The 16725-nt window shown below is 38.2% G+C and overlaps 1 protein-coding gene across 4 annotated transcripts; it reads left to right on the forward strand.

Annotated features, from left to right (window-relative positions):
* The first annotated feature begins 238 nt into the window (after positions 1-238).
* LOC112468049 (vacuolar protein sorting-associated protein 13C-like) lies at positions 239-16666 on the forward strand. Of its 4 annotated transcripts, XM_025037066.1 has the most exons (50): positions 241-1007; positions 1121-1228; positions 1361-1487; positions 1727-1889; positions 1971-2179; positions 2290-2464; positions 2565-3049; positions 3162-3383; positions 3463-3575; positions 3654-3862; positions 3953-4237; positions 4306-4602; positions 4678-4810; positions 4888-5118; positions 5178-5317; positions 5396-5493; positions 5580-5779; positions 5885-6064; positions 6144-6333; positions 6415-6584; positions 6666-7052; positions 7133-7299; positions 7391-7649; positions 7814-7880; positions 8007-8335; positions 8522-8660; positions 8769-9058; positions 9148-9319; positions 9409-9597; positions 9684-10157; positions 10231-10385; positions 10459-10661; positions 10758-11097; positions 11189-11401; positions 11477-11953; positions 12078-12347; positions 12508-12855; positions 12935-13123; positions 13413-13547; positions 13623-13774; positions 13854-14022; positions 14104-14297; positions 14375-14561; positions 14649-14780; positions 15069-15186; positions 15329-15440; positions 15522-15582; positions 15658-15803; positions 16062-16188; positions 16406-16666. In XM_025037066.1, the coding sequence occupies exons 1-50, from the start codon at positions 867-869 to the stop codon at positions 16538-16540; spliced, it is 10212 nt and encodes a 3403-aa protein (XP_024892834.1). In that variant the 5' UTR covers positions 241-866; the 3' UTR covers positions 16541-16666. The 4 variants fall into 4 exon arrangements, 3 of the variants coding, with proteins under 3 accessions (XP_024892836.1, XP_024892835.1, XP_024892834.1); XR_003042347.1 differs by lacking the exons at positions 15522-15582; positions 15658-15803; positions 16062-16188; positions 16406-16666 and having other exon boundaries at positions 239-1007; positions 14649-14727; positions 15069-15224; positions 15329-15416; XM_025037068.1 differs by lacking the exons at positions 15522-15582; positions 15658-15803; positions 16062-16188; positions 16406-16666 and having other exon boundaries at positions 239-1007; positions 14649-14727; positions 15329-15421.
* Positions 16667-16725: the final 59 nt, after the last annotated feature.

Consider the following 16725-nt stretch of genomic DNA (forward strand, 5'->3'; position numbering starts at 1 on the left):
CTCCTCGAATGCAGCCATAATAACGTGTAACATTACGATTCTAATTTCTATATACATATATGTGTATCTTTGTTTTTCCCTTATTTTTTCTCTATCAAATTCTAAGGATGACTGATCAAACCCCGATTAATTTTTGGGATAATTAACTTATATCAAGTGTATTAATACCTATACCTACTATTATGTCACTATAACAAAAAATCATTTTTTACATAATTTAAAACATGAAAAAGAAAATTACAGGATTACAAATAATATAGTTTAAAATTTAACTTTTTAACTTTTATGCGATATAGTTGGATTTACTTATGTTCGTTCCTAGTTCTAAGAATTTAGACAAAAACAGATTAAAGTTAACCTGCATTGACAGCTTGATCATCGATCAAGTTAATCGGAATTTTGGGGGAAAGTGCTTCGAACTCCGAGCACGTACTACGTATCCATTTTCCTTCATCAGGGGGTTTTTTCAAGTTCCTCGGGTGAGGAGGTTAGGTGCCTTGTACGCTACTTTTCCTTCCTCACGTGCAAAAGGGGTTAACCTAAGAGGTGTAGAGTGAGCGCAGAGACCGCGGAGCACTGGAGCAGACGGTTGTTCACTGACGGGGATGTCGTGGGTGTTGCGTCTTGCCCTTGCGTCGCGCAGCGGCGAGACCGAGACTCGAGATCAATAATAAGGATTGCAGCGGCGCGGCGTCGCGCATGACTGAATTATTTTGCGAATTGCAACAATCCCGAGGAGGTTATGACGACGACCGGGGCCCATGGTCGATCCCATATGATTCCGTCGTCTGACTCGCGGGACGGATAGAGAAAGCGCGGCAGCCGGTGTTCACGGTCCTCGAAGGCAGACGACGACGACGGCGACGATGTTCGAGGGGGCTATAGCGGCATTTTTGAACCGCCTGCTGGGCAGGTACGTGGAGGACCTGGACACGGAGCAATTCAACGTCGGTATTTTCTCCGGGGATACGTGCCTCACCGACCTGAAACTGAAACCGGAGGCTCTGGTACGGTCTCTGTTTGTTTTTTGTTTTTTTCCTAATAATTCAGAGGCAATAAAAATAATTAAAAATATAATTGAATATGTATATGTACATCCCTGACGCGTTTGTCTTTGCAGTATCAATTGGGATTACCTATTAGAGTAGAGATCGGCTTGATAGGAAAAATTATTTTGAAAATACCATGGTCTGGACTCTTCTCGCAACCCATTGTGATATGCATAGAGGTACTGAACAATCTATATATCGCAATAATAAAATAATATAATATATTGTGTTAAATATATAATAGATAATATAAACTAGAATTATATTGTGTATTAAAGTATAAATGACAAAGGTTTCTTTGTCTTCTTAAGGATGTATACGCAGTAGCAGTACCTGCATTATCCGGTCCATACGACCCGGAGATACAGAAACGTTTGATGAGAGCGGAAAAGAAGAAGATACTTGAGGATCTTAAGGAAGATGAAATATTTAGAGCTGGTAGTTAAATATTTTTAATCGCTTATTCATAAAATGCCTTATTTAGAAATTTATTTCACTTGTATTAAGATTTGATTAGTGTCTATATATCTCGTCTACATATTAAGTTCATATATAAGAAAAAGAGAGAGAAAAAATTATCAAAATTTTGTAACTGTAATCAGTAATAAATAGTAAATAGCTTTTCAGTTTGATGTGTATTTAATTGTAAGTTAATCTATATAATTTTTCTTTTATAGGTCTACCTCCCCAACTATTCGATGGTCTATTGGCGTCAGTCACGAAGAACTTTCAGATTACTATAAATAATGTACATATTAGATATGAAGAGAAAATATTGCGCAACTTCCTCTGTGCCTGTGGTATATGTATACAAAGTATATCCATAACGACTACCAACAAGTAATTTGATAATGCATATTTTCACGTTTCTTTCGGTTGTGTGTGCCTATCCATTATCATATAAGAATTGATAAATTCCAGCAAATGGAAGCCCGGGGTGTGTGCTACAAATTCGCAAACGGTGTACCAGCTTATACGCGCGGAATCGCTCAGTGTGTACATGGATCACGACACTGAATCCTGTATAAATGTCCAGGGTAATTGGGACTTGTCCACTTTGCTCGCATGGAAGATCACGATGCATCGAGCCCTGCAGACATTCGGAATGAAGAACAAGGAGTTTCAGTTTTGTATGTTTGAGATATTATTTGTCGATGACGGAGTATCGGTATCTTGTGTTCGAAATAAATATTATTTCAAGTTCCATCTTGATTTTAACGAACATCTTTTTTTTCACAAGTGTTGAAGCCCTTCACGGCCAAGATTAAAGTCATCATACACAAGGGTACAGAAACGCAAGCTTCACGTATGTTAGTCGATATTGTACTGCAGGATGTAGCGATGCAATTATCCGAAGCGCAATACGCCACGTTTTGTCATATTTATGACTCTTTGTTACGTGCTACTATTAACAGGTGAATTTGTGCAACGCCTAATATTCTTTCATTTATTTTAATGACATATTTTTAATAAATAATGACGAAACTAGTGATAAAAAATTAACGATGTCTACAGGCCACATGCTAAATATCGTCCTGAGAAAAGCGTATATGAGGAACCGTCGTCTTGGTGGAAATATGCGTATAATTTTGTTTTGAATCACTATATTAAGCCGTATACTTGGTCGCATATAGCCAATCACAGAAAAAATTATAGAAAATACAAAGAGGCGTGCATCCAAAGTTTGCAACGACCAAACGATACAGAGTTGAAGCTGGATATGCAAAAACACGAAGACAACTTGACAATATTAAATATCGTAATTGCGAGAGAGCACGCTAGACAGGAATTGAGAAATAAGGATATTGAGCGAGAGTGCCAAATCACAACAATGAGCCCATCGGAAGATGTCAATGCAGAAACTGTATTACCGGATAACGATCAAGCACAAAATATAACAAATCAATGCAACAAGGGTGAACATCAAAACTCATTGCCCGGTGTAACAGAAAATTCATCTGTTTCAAAGATAAAGTCGGGAAAGACGCTAAAACAGATTGGTAAGCACATTTAGATCATTCTCTTTTTTATATAATATACCAATTAATAGAAAATTGTTATAAGAAATACTTGAGAAAAATCTATCTGGTGAATCTTTTGGTTTGTTTGCAGATTACAAGTTAAACTTTACTTTGGCAAATTGCTGTCTGAGCCTCTTAAGCAAAGGCAAAGAAATGTTGATCGTAACCGTCACACAATTTCTGACAAGTATTGAGGCACGGCCTACGTTATTAGCTTTCAAGATATCTGTTCGTGCTGAAAGCTTCGTAGTTGAAGCTATATCAACTGATGGCGATTTGGTTCCTCTGATTACAGTGGATAATGTGTTAACAGGTAATGCGCCTATTTATCTCTGTAAGCGATTTATAAACTCTATTGCAGAGGTACTGATTGTAATTATTATGTGTGACAGGGAATGTGTCCACATATTTTTTGGCGATAGACTTTGAGAAAAATGGATTGAATATGGATCCTATTTTTGAAGTAGCCGTAAAGCTGGAAGCTATCGAAGTGACTTATCATCATGTAATAATGCTTTTATATATTTCTTTAAATAATATTTTGTCTATAGTTTCTGTAAACCTGACTTAAATTGCTTTTCAGTTTGCCATAGTGGAAATTATAAATTTTTTCAAATTTAACACTAATTACCTTCACGATACGATTCGCGGGATATACAGACTGTGGGACTGCGTCAGAAGAAGATATTTGAACTTTGTGGACGACATCGTCTCGCAGACATTGAGAATCAGCTTCAAAATAGATATAAAAAGTCCTTATATTATATTTCCCGAACACGGATCAATTCAAAAGTACGTTTACTACATACGATTGTAGGACTAGAAAAGAGAGAGTGCACACAAATATTGTTTTATATATTATGTTTACATTTTTTTTTGTAGAGGAGGGCATATACTCGTTCTGGATCTCGGTAATATAACGCTGACCAACGAGCTTCAAGCAACGAATTTGCAATTGGAAGATGCCACTCTTATGGAGCTAGAAGAATTACTCTACGACAGACTCAATATGGTGTTCTCCGGCGCGCAAATTTTATTTTGTCATTCAGGCGACGATTGGCGGTCGGTGAGGAAACGGAGTGACTCGGAATATCATTTGTTACCTAAGCTGCAAGCAAATGTGACTATTTCATACAGTATTAGACCCGAATATCGTCAACTACCACGGTAATATGCCACCTAATTGCGCCACAATCCTCTGTTCATACATTGTTTCAACGTACAATATTCCACAGGACAAAACTCAATGTACACATTTCAAACGTGAAATTGAATCTATCGGAAAGTAAACTACGACTATTGACATATTTTTTGAATAAATTGCTAGTAGTATACGAAAACAACATTGAGAAGTATAAAGCTACCTTAAAAAATTCGATTTCCGGACGAAAGTCGAGTATTATTTTTATTTCAACGAAAGAATTGATGAAAGTACAATCCAGTGTATGCTTGCCATCTGTCACAATGACGCATAGTGATTTTAAATCTGTCATTAAGGAAGTTGTAACTAATAATGTACCAAAGCTTGATAGGTAATGATTTTATATATCATTTAGATATTTAAATATTCTATGCATTTCGATAAAATAATTCCAATTTTTTAATAGGAGTGTCGTCTCTTCGGAAGTTAGTGAAGAGGACTTGGAATTATTATCTAAAACGATTAACTTGTCCGGATTTGATGATAATATATCTCCGTGCAATCACATTAATTTGTTACTTCGATTTGCCATAGGAGAGGTAAATATAGTTTCATTAAACATTCATATTTTATCCTATGAAGAGACGTGTGTCATTAATATTGATTCGAAATTTAGTTCTCCGTAAATCTGGAAGATATGACAGATAGCCGAGAACAGCCTTACTTAAATTTGAGATTGCACACTTTGTATTACGAAACGGCTGTAATGGAATACGGTGTTGCTGTTCAGTTTGGCATTGGATCAATTTTTCTGGTTGATAAGACAAACGCTGGCGTTACCGGATCGTATCTGGAACTGATATCCACTGACGAATCCTACGAAGTCCTCGTTGTGTCGTATCGTAAGGTAATTTATGAAGATTTACGGTGCCCTAATTCGTAAATATTCATCGATTTTCTCTTCAGGTTAAATCAAATTGTCCCGATTTCAAGTCGCACTTCAAAAATATCGAACGCTCGTTGGTCGTAAATCTGCTGAATATCAACGTAAACTTTCACAGATCCGCATTGTTGAAAATGAAAGATTATTGGCATAAATTTAAAGCGTAAGTGAGACAATTTTTATACGAGAAAAAATTAATCGTTTTAGATATTGTATAAAAACACCAATTCTTTAATTTTAGCGTGTGTCACGATACTCTCTTATTCAAGTACGCCGAGAAGACGTGCAGTAATATTATGAAATGGGAACAGAGGAACACTGATCCACCCATCCCACCGGGTACAAATATATGCTCTAAATATAAAAAGTATTTTTAAATACAAAGGTAACATGAATTATAATTTTACATTTTATTACTTTTTCAGGCGCAATTAAACTGAATTATTCAACCAGACTCAGCTCATTAGTAGTGCGATTCTGCGATAAGGATATAGATTTAATGGAAATTAAGATTCTGGGCTTGGAAAACGATTGTATCTACAATGCGAACGAGAGAATGGTGTTACGTGCACATCTCAGGAGCATACTCGCTGAAGATTTGATTGATGATACGCTTTACTCCAAAGTAATTGCCTTGAGTAACATATACAATCTTTTTTTACTGCATAACATGCATACGTATTATATACATACAAATATATACATATATCTTTTTCAATTTTATTTAAAGATTTTGACGACCGACGAAGATAAGGTTTTTGACCTGAAATACGTGAGACATACACCAAGATTATACAAGTGCTCGGATATCGATACAAATCAAGATGATGTGATGTCAGATGGCACTTTCAAGCTTTCCATTGGACGAATAAATTGTGTGATCATTTCTAAAATTCTCTATGATTTACGGGTATGGTATATTTATTATTTATACACTCGATATTTATGGATATAAATGCTATCGATACTTATTTTAGCTGTCTTTACAGAATTTCATAATACCGTTTACTTCCACGTATTACACTCGTTTCTTATATTACTTGAAAAATAAATTCGTTGGAGGGATTGAACTGTTTAAGAAGAGTGCGACAAAACTGCACATTTTTATCGACATACAAGGGCCTACTTTTTTATTGCCACAAAAGAAAGATGCCCCAAGTCTCCTGGTGTTTGATACAGGTGAAAAATTGTACTCGAAGCAAACACAGGTTGCAAATTGAGAGGAAATTCTTTTAATTTTATTAAAAAATATATTTTCAGGTATATTATCGGTTGAAAACTTTTTTAAGAACAGTGGGCAGTCAGTACAATCGAACAAAATGACCGCTAGCGATAGCAATCCATTGATAATTGACAACATTTTGGTAAAATTGAAATCCATGACTGTGTCTAGAGCCATTATGACTCTAACTCGAGATCTAGAAGTCCAGGTAAAATCAGACATTTCAATTGATTTGGTTGCTATGGCAGATTGTTAAAATTGAAATAATATCACATAGATATAATTTCAGGAACCCATTATCGAACCTATACAAATTCAGTTGGATATCAAGAGAAAAACAGAATACCGTAGCATTATTGAACTTCAAACTTATGGTTTATTCAACATGCAAGGAGCTATTGATGTCGTAAATATAAACTTAAGTCAGAGGGATCTCAAATCTCTCATATCAGTGTGGCAAGATAACATTTCTAAAATACCGTTGCTTAAGAAAATCGATGAGACCGAAGATAGAATTTCAGCGCAAGATTCTCAAAAGAATGCCAATCACGACGACGATGTTATGGTAAAGAAACTGGAAAACTTCTTAACGCACAATGAAACAGCACTGTGCGAAGTTAACATAAAACTTGCGTTGGAGGGATTGCAATTAAATTTATTTATGGATACAGAGGAGGTACATATTTTAATTCCCGCTTAAATATTAATGTAGATTTTTATTTATGTATGTATTATTTTTATTACGTTGTATTGCAGGTGTTGAGTTCTCCTGTGCGCGATTTAAATCACGGTTTGTGTAAGCTGAGTTTCGGAGAAACTATAAACACTTGGGATTTTTATAGCGACAAGAGTTTGAAAATGAAATTGTCTTTGCAAAGCTGTTTATTGCACGACACTCGCAAGGACTCGGTCGTTGAGAAGAGGTATTGTGTCCCTTAATCATGTATACCGCTGAGAGTTAGAGCGATAGAATGTTAATGCTATCGAGAATCATAATCTAATTTTTCGTTTTAGGATAATACAATCGCCGGCAACATCCTTAGAGAAGAACTTGGAGTTCTGTATTTCTGTGTCGATGTCTCCTATAGTCGACGTCACATACAGTCGTACTCAAGCAGAGGAAAAGTGTTTCGACGTTCTTATTCAGGACATACGAATTAATTTGTCTGTGCCTTTCTTGATGCACTTGGGACGTTATTTTCTAGATTCCTTACCCGGCGAACAGATAGAGAAAGGAATTATCAACCACGGATATGATAATAATAACCAGACGGTAAATACAAATCTATTCAAATAATTAGTTCATTAAGAGAAGATTTTTAATATTCTATATTAAAGCACTCTTTCCTTTACATACATCTCTATCTTATCCTTAAAAATATTTTATAAATATTAATAATCGAATTAATTTTTCAAATCTATTTGATTTCAATCAAGAACCGGAATGCTTTAAACGCAGAAATTGACAAATTAAATCGCTCCCAATATTTTAAGGAGCAACCAGGTAGTTTCTCTATGTGCATGCATATGTTGTATATAAAAATCGTTCTTCTATTTAGTAGCAATATTATATGTAAAACTCTGTACAATCTTAAATGGAGAAAACAAAATGAATAATTCTAATGTTTAGGTACTTCTATATCAATTCGAATACAAAAACCAGATATCTTTCTATTCGGCGACTTGGAGAAGAGTAGCACGCACGTGATACGAATGCAAGCGGAAGTGTTTATCGAAAGTAGTAGACATAGCCGGTCCTCTTCGATAGTCTGCACTCTGACTAACGTCAATGCCAAGACTAAAGGACAAGGGAATTACGAGTCACCGTGTTGGTTGTTACGTCCCTGTGATGTAGAAATTTGTAAAAAGAAGTTGTCTTGCGGTAATGAGGAAATTACCGTTGCTATAAATGGTATTAATATACATCTATCGGCGGAAGTAATACATACTTTTATCGACGTAAGTATTATGTAACTTAAACTGGATCTGAAATATGTAATTTTTAATTACGAAATCTAGAGGCTAAAACAAAGACTGAATTTATTTCTTAAAGTATTGAAACAGTTAAAAATCACATTATACTGCTAAATATATAAACTATATTTGAATTGATTATGTTATATATTATTTATATCTATATTGTAGATATTAAATGAAGCATCGACTTTCTTGAATAGTATTAATTCGAAACCAGACGACGGCAGTAATCAGAATGCAAATGCGCATAATAATCTTTGGACCCCAAGAAAAGTTTCTAGTATACCGTACAAGAAAACCGACGAAGGTAAATCACACATCTCACATACGTCGCAGACGTATTCTATTTGAATTTTATCAACTGTTTATGTCCATTTAAACACCAATTTATATTTTTATTGTATGCATTATTTAGGCGAAACGGAATTGTATCGTCGTCGACGCGATCATGTAACATTTAATTTGAGACCCGTGTTAATATGTTTATTGCTGGAAATGGAAAACGCCGTAGGAAGATTTCCAGTAATGAAAATGGAGACTGTCATCACCGCTACCGTTAATGATTGGCGTAATAATTTTCACTTCGAATCTAATGTAAAACTTCACGCATTCTGCTACAATAGGGCTCGCCAGAATTGGGAGCCATTTGTCGAGTTTTACACGAAAGACGACGCAAACTATAAACCATGGGAATTCACTATCAAGGTTACTAAATATTATCGTACCGCACTGTATATATGCATTTAATTATTTATTAACGTAGTTTTGAACCGTCCGCAATTTAATTTCTTCAGATATATCGAGGCGAAGCGAATCTGATTAACTCCAATTGGACGGATCCTTGCCATCACATAAAGCAAGATCCGATGAAAGCGAGAAAGAGATACGCGCAATATAATGGGGAGGAGATGACAGATATGACATTTATTGGACCTGACGCTGATATGATTTCGATCACAAGAACAGGTGAAGTTATTCATCCATCAACTGCATAGAAGTGTTACTTGGTTCATCGAATTTTTTTAAGTAAAAAAATATCTTTTTTTACTAAACAGATCCTGAAACCTACGTGACATATGAGGATGAATCCGACACGGACGATGATGAGAGCGATACGAAATTAACGAGGATTTCGAGTTATCTATTCAATAATAATAGCGACGACGAAGAAAGCGATTCCGACGACTCGAGTACAAACGAAGACGAGGAATTCGAATTGATACTAGACTGCAATCCTGAATGTTGTACGTAAATTCGGAGTCTCGTGCGAACGTATTAAATCTTAACTGATGATGTTAATGTTTTAATATATCGTACTTTTTTTGCATAGATAATCCCGTCGCGCGTCCGTCGACGAAAACGACTCTCACCGCGCCGTACATCATTCTATGTTCGGAGGAGAAAATTAATATTACCATAACGCAAGACATGATCGCAACGTGGAACGCAATGTCGAACGCGTTCACGCAGGCGAGGGTTGGAATCCCGTTTGTGCCCACTAACGCGCGGGAATTGACCGTGCTGAACGACATAGGTCATGCGAGTCGAGTGGAGCTGCTTGTCCAAGAGCAGGTGGACGGGAACAGTGACACGCGCGTCGTAGCCGCGTACAGTTTTCACGACGGTAGCTCGCCGGTCAGTGTACCCAGCAGTCCTGAGAACGAACAGACGGATCTCACGAGTCCGCAGTGGGCCGGTAAAGAAACCACTCTGATCGTATCGGAGTGTAAATTTTTCCCCATTGACTCGCCAGTCAACATCTACAAATCGATAACCGGCGAACTCCTTCGTGTCGTATTTGAAGGTAACTTTTGCGCAAATATACCCCAAAAGTCATAAATACACAGATACAAATCAGTCTTCTATGCTCAACGCAGGTTTCGAAGACGTGTTGGTGTACTGCCCGAAGAAAGAAACCCGTAATCTCGTATCACTTCGTCCGGTGAGACACGACGTTCGTTACTACCTGGTGATAGAGGCGACGATAAACAGTTATTTACACCGAACGATTTGCGTGCGATCTCCGTTACAGGTAATGCGATCTCTCGCTTATCCGCTCATTTAGCGTCGCTCCTATCTTTCGCTGATCGCGAGATGTGTTTCAGTTTCGAAACGAGACCTCGTATGCGTTGGGACTTTATTACAAGAAAGCGGTGATAGACAAATTGGGCCTGACGCTAACCGGCGAAACCACGAATCCTTTTGATCATAATGTGAGAATGGCGATCATAGAACCTGACGCAACTTATAACATTCCTCTATACATAGCGTATCATTGCCCGATACACATTCTTCCTGCATATCTAGAGTAAGTAAAATCTCAAGTATCACGGCAATGTGTAAACTTGTTTATAAGAGAAATAAGATAATGTGTACGTTATACTAACGGATATATTATCTGTAGGAAGTATCAAGTCAGTGACGAAGGGATTTATTGGAAAGATTTAAGGGGTACAGCAAATGCATTTAAAGACGTGTGCTGCGAGGCGAAAGGCGACAATAATCGTAATGTATTCTGTGTCAGGGTGATATGCACGGAACTCCCGTTAATGACTCGTCCCTCCGGCTGTCAAGTGCCGAATTACTTGATAAATATCGTACCACCTGTTATTTTCAATAATCAATTACCCTTCGTCATCGATGTCGGTATACCTGGCATCAATTACGAGGTGAAAATCGAACCCGGGGAGAAAATTAACATGCACTCTCTGAATCACAGCAATAGCGTACAGTTCGTTTTCAAGGTACGTCTATCTTTCGAAAGAAGCTATAGTCGTACATGAATGTATTTCGCTGCATCGTTTAATTACATACCGTCCTAATAATTGTATATAGGTACACAACTATTTAGGCACGTCTTGGATGGGCGCAGTAAAACTAAATATGAATCTAGAACGCAAGTTCGTGTTGATGTCTGCAGACAGCGAGTCGGACTTAACGAAGCCTTTTTTGCTGTGCTTAGAATTGTGCAAGATTCTCAGTTGGAACATCATTATACAGTCGCAGTATTGGATAATAAATAAGTCTGGCTTGCCGTTGTTTATCCAGGTAAGCCAAACGACGTCGCGGCCTGGTTCCTACGATAACAAATACATGATTTATTAATAACCATTCTTTTTTTAGGATTGCCATTCTCATATAACGTACGAAATGCCGGAAGAGGAGTTAATGGTGTTCTCCCAAAAGAACAATAAAAGGAGCATGGTGCGATTAAGGGCCCATCAATCCGAATGGTCAATGCCATTTGGACTGGACGGGATCACATCGATGTCGTTGATCGTATGTCGCGATATCGAACGCGGACGAAAGTATCAGATCTTAACGGAGATAGAGAGCTCCCGTTTGTCGCCGATTTTCACGAAGATTATAACGTTTCTACCGTACTTCTTTATTTGCAACAAAACTAAGAGGGCCTTGAGGTTCATGGAGGAGAATGAAGAGGCCGATCTTTGGAACGACCTCTTACCCGGGCAAGAGATGTCGTTCTGGCCCGCCACTGAGTCTATGAAGATGAAAATAAAGTGGAGGAACAGCCAATTGGTCTCGCAACACTTCGGTATTACGCATGTGGGTAAAACTGTGCTGAGAATGGATAATGGGGTAAGATAAAAACGCGTGATCGCCTGTTATGGAGAAGTGGTCTTTATGAAAGTCTTTGTTAAAGAAAAATTTCATTTAATTTATGTAACTTAAAAGCTTCTTACAAAAACTTAATAATTCGCAGTCGGCGCTATGTGTGGAGATCGAAGGCGGCGTCAGTGCTCCATACCGCATAATATTTCGGAGATACGTTACCGGCGACATACCTGTGAGAGTGGATAATCTCTGCGACAAATTGTTTCTGAAGCTGAATCAAGTTGATCTAGGCCAAGTAGCGCTGCTCAAACCGTTTCAAAGTTTGCTGTACACTTGGGACGATCCTACTCAGACCAGAGAATTGATCTGGAACGTTTACAATAATAACGCGGCCGGCTACAGAGCGCTATTCGAGACGGTAGTGAAAGAAAATATCTCTATCTCTAACTTAATATACTTTTTCAATTTGCATTCTTTGATCCCCAAGGAAGATTAATTTTTCAATCTAGTTTTTAGAAAAATTTTAATTTCTTTGCGCCGACTTATTGCTTGACATTAACACTTGCATCTGTTTTCAGGACGGCTGCGGGCACGAAAAGGTGTCCTTCGTAACCATCGAACGACGCCACAGCGTGTCTCATTCTTCCGTCACTCCCAAGTCACTGGCGAATACGAAGTCATGGTCGGAGGACACGAGTGGTGTCAATCACGTTCCCAGCGCGGAAACCGAGACGAAGTCGCAAACGTTAGAGGATATGCATCAGGATGAAGCGGAGGTTTACTGGGTGAGCTACATGGAAGGTGAACAACGTGTGCTGCTATTCACGCAGCACAAGAGCGTGTACCTGAAAGCGAGGAGCATTATCGATCCCGAAGCGAGCAAGAGAGAAATATTCTTGTCAATCGCAGCTATCGGAATCAGCGTTGTAAGTGAAGAACGATCCCGCGTATTGCTCGTTATCGTTTCAGATGTGTGATCAAAGATTAATCTGTTCTCTATCGTAGGTTGTACAGGAATCCAATTTGCATAACGCCAGACGGGAGTTGCTGTACGCCAGTGTGATCGACTCCACCGCGCATTGGGAGCTTTACTTCAGCAAACGATGGAGAAATCTGTCGCTGGAGCTGAGCGCCTGGTTAGAAAATAAATACACGAATTCGGTGAAGACGGCGCAGCTCGAGAATTTCATTGACGTACGTCCAATGTCAATCTTTAAAACTATATTGCGAACATGTCATTTATTATGAGAACTTTGAGTTATAGATTCCGCTCGATTTTATAGTAATTAATAAAGTATATAGAGTACTGTGTGTTATCTATTACATAAATACATCTTAAATGATAATAAGTATTAAATATATAGACCATGTCTTGTTAGTTCAGAAAGGAATCATATTTCTATGTATTGTACACTATGATTATTTTTTTGCGTATAGCACAACAAAAACACGTCTCTAACAGACTTTTCCAAATCTTTTGCAGGTTGACTTCACAAAAATGCAGATGACCAAACCGTTCTTCGGCAAATTACGAAGGACGTATTCGCCAGGTATCTGGTTGCATTGCAGGGAATCCACGACGCTTTGTTATTTGCAAGGATATGTTCACAGGATACAGGTATACGAGTAATACATATGCATATATGCATACGTTTATATGTATATATATATATTAAATTTCTCCGTCTTGCAGATCGATAATCAATTGAGCGAAACTACCTTTCCGGTAGTTCTGTATCCCAACTTGCAAAAGACTTTTGTGAATTATGCTGGAAGCCGCAGATTGAAACATTGCTTGGAGTTCTCGTATCTGAAACAACGCAAATTAAGGAGCATTATTTACAAGTGCGTGTGCACAAATTTATGACATTATCGCTTGTTAACGGATATTTTTCATGATAATTTTCGAACGACATTTTTCCAGAGGGGTATGTGTCATCGTCAGGGAGTTTAATTTGAATCTAGAAGAGGCCTTTCTCTGCTCCTTGATCAATTTGGTACCCAAGACACCGGAAACTAAACACTCGATCGCCGCGAAACTCAGGAGAGATGTGTCTAATATGCGCGTTCCTTCGCTTCGCAAAATTGATAATGTAATGCCTAATCTCGTATGCAATCTCGTAGGCACATAATAAATGCATGGACTTTGATTGATTTACACGTATGAATCGCAGGACATAAACAGCAAGAGCAGGCATTTAATAGAGCAGATATACATCTCCCCGATGGTATTGCGCTTGAAATTATTGGCCAACCCGGATGGATTTAACGCGCGTAACTTCAGCAATGTGGACGGTTATAACAATGTTCTTCGATTTATTTTCGAGTATGCAGAGAAGGGTACGTTTGAGAGGGACGTTGAATTCAGGTGAGCTAATTGATTATAATTTGATATAACTAGAAGGCGCGCGGTAGTAAATTTCATGATTTTGTTTGCTTGTTTAGATTGCTCGATTATCGAAAGAGTTTCATTGCCGTGAACAGGGAGCGATTCCTCTCGCATCTTTCGCGCGTTTATGTCGCGCAGATTATGGAACAGTTTCACGTGTTGGTGCGCTTAACTACCGTCCTGGGAAATCAGTATGGCTACAACTTTAAGTCATCAGGGAGCAATTTCTGCGAGTCGGATTTGGTAAGCAAGCAAAAACGATATACGTCGCGAACGATACATCTTTCGTTTTTATATTGAACACGACGCTAATTTACGGTGAGTTTTTAGTTATTGATGTGCGGAGACGAGTCTGCGGAGAGGCTGGCGCACGAGGTCGCATGCGAGCTGGGACATGCTACGCCCGACGGTATGCAAGCCTCATTTTTAAGCGGCCACGACGGTCACACACTTCATTACAAGGTAAACGTACGGCTATAAAGCTGTGCAGAGGAACTAAAAATTTAGCCGCTCCTTAATCGAAAAGCCTAAGTAGCTCGTATCTGTAGCGAGCTTTTAATCTTCGACATTAAAATTCTTCATTTCCATTAAGTAAAGTCGAATAGAAATTGAATCGTCGGCTACAAAGAAAAACTTCAATTTGATAGAAAATTTTGGCTCTTGGTACTTGCCGTTGAAAATACTCATAGGTATTCGTAGAAATATTTTGTGAAAATAGGAACTGAAACCATGTGTTATATTTTGTTTCAGATGAAAGATACGAATTATCGGAATCCAGATGTGCCGCCTTCAGCGTTTTTAGTCGATCATTCGTTCGCTACAGAAATTGATCTGGAGACGTCCGGCTTGATCACTACGTCGACGAACAGTGAGTAAATCGTTGCTGTTCGTAATGTACGAGTGGATGTAAGTGGGATCATACATAATCGTGCTGCGCACATCTGTTGATACGCTCATTGCTGTTTCATTTCCGGCTCCGACGTTTTTATTAAATCTCTTGCAAATGACAGGCATTCATCGAGAAGAATTAAGATATTTCTTCAAAACGTTGGGAAAGAAAACATCTATGCTGTTCAAGGCGGAAAGCTCTTATTCGAATGTAATAACGGACATGATAAAAAGGTATCAGCTCTATCAGCACTTATTTTCTCTCGTCGTGCGTTTAACGGCGTTTATCTTAAAGGCGAATTATCTGTCTTGCAGGGCGCAAGAAGTGGGTCTCGTATCCAGAATGCGATTGCCGCGGTACATTAATCCACATTTCGTGAGTATTGTCGGGACGATGATCCGCGACCTTCCAATCATCTTTATATCATTAACAATCAATATCGTTATTTAGGGTGTGGAGTTGTTCTCGACGCACAAAGCGAAGGGAGCGTACTTGTTGAACGCTATAAGTAAAGGGCATTGCATTCAGAACGATTCTTATTGGGGACACGCTGCGCTCCATAGCGACGGAAAGTACATTACACTCGTATCTTTGCAGTAAGTCTAACAATAATTATTACGAAATGTCTCAGAAACGTCTTTTATCCACAAATCTTACGATCAATTTGAAGGCGAGAGAGGGAGGCTAGCTAAACCCGGAACTTATACAGTATGAGTCGAATTCACTGACGCGTTGTGTTTTAATATTGTCTTTCAATATCGACGGCAAAAAGATCTTACGAATAAAATTATTGTCGCGTTAATTCCCTCTGATCCAGAAATGTAAAAAGAAATGAATCCTCGGATCTTTTTCAGGCGGATATATTACATCGAGAAAGCAAATGCATGGGGATCGTGGAACGTGAAATGGACTTTAGAGACTAATCAGTTGCTGTCACCACCAACCATCGCCAAGAACAAACTTGTTTTGCATATAACAGAGGTAACTATTCCAATCTACCCCCAAAACTGATTTAACACAATCATGATTGTCTAAATACAGAGAATTTAGATTGCTCGAATAATTAATTAAAAATGCGCAACCGCGTTAAACAGATTCAAATTCTAAATTCAACACTAGGATATCAAGAGTAAAAATGACAACATTCTAGAGTTGATCGATCGATGTTCATTAAAGATCGCATTAAATTTATTCCTAGACCGAGGAAGAGACGTCGTCGTCCATGGTAGATTGGTACGTGGAGAGCGAGGCCGCGGACATCCTGGAATGGCTGTGTCGCAAAATGAACAACGCAATGATCCTGAACATGGAGAGCAGCATTTGTTCCAAATGAGAATGTGGAGTTTGTTGACGAGGCCACCGTAAGGAGGAAACAGAAGAGAACAAAGAGGATGAAGAGATCAGTGTATTTACATATTTAGTTCGGCGTAATAAAAGTCTATACGGTGAATGCACAAAAAAAAAGAAAAACGCTATATATATGTCTCTCTAATGCCCTACACTTTTTTATTATTATTA

This window comes from Temnothorax curvispinosus, unplaced genomic scaffold (genome assembly GCF_003070985.1).
Source record: "Temnothorax curvispinosus isolate PA1 unplaced genomic scaffold, ASM307098v1 QBEX01018008.1, whole genome shotgun sequence".
In the NCBI taxonomy this organism is placed as follows: Eukaryota; Metazoa; Arthropoda; class Insecta; order Hymenoptera; family Formicidae; genus Temnothorax; species Temnothorax curvispinosus.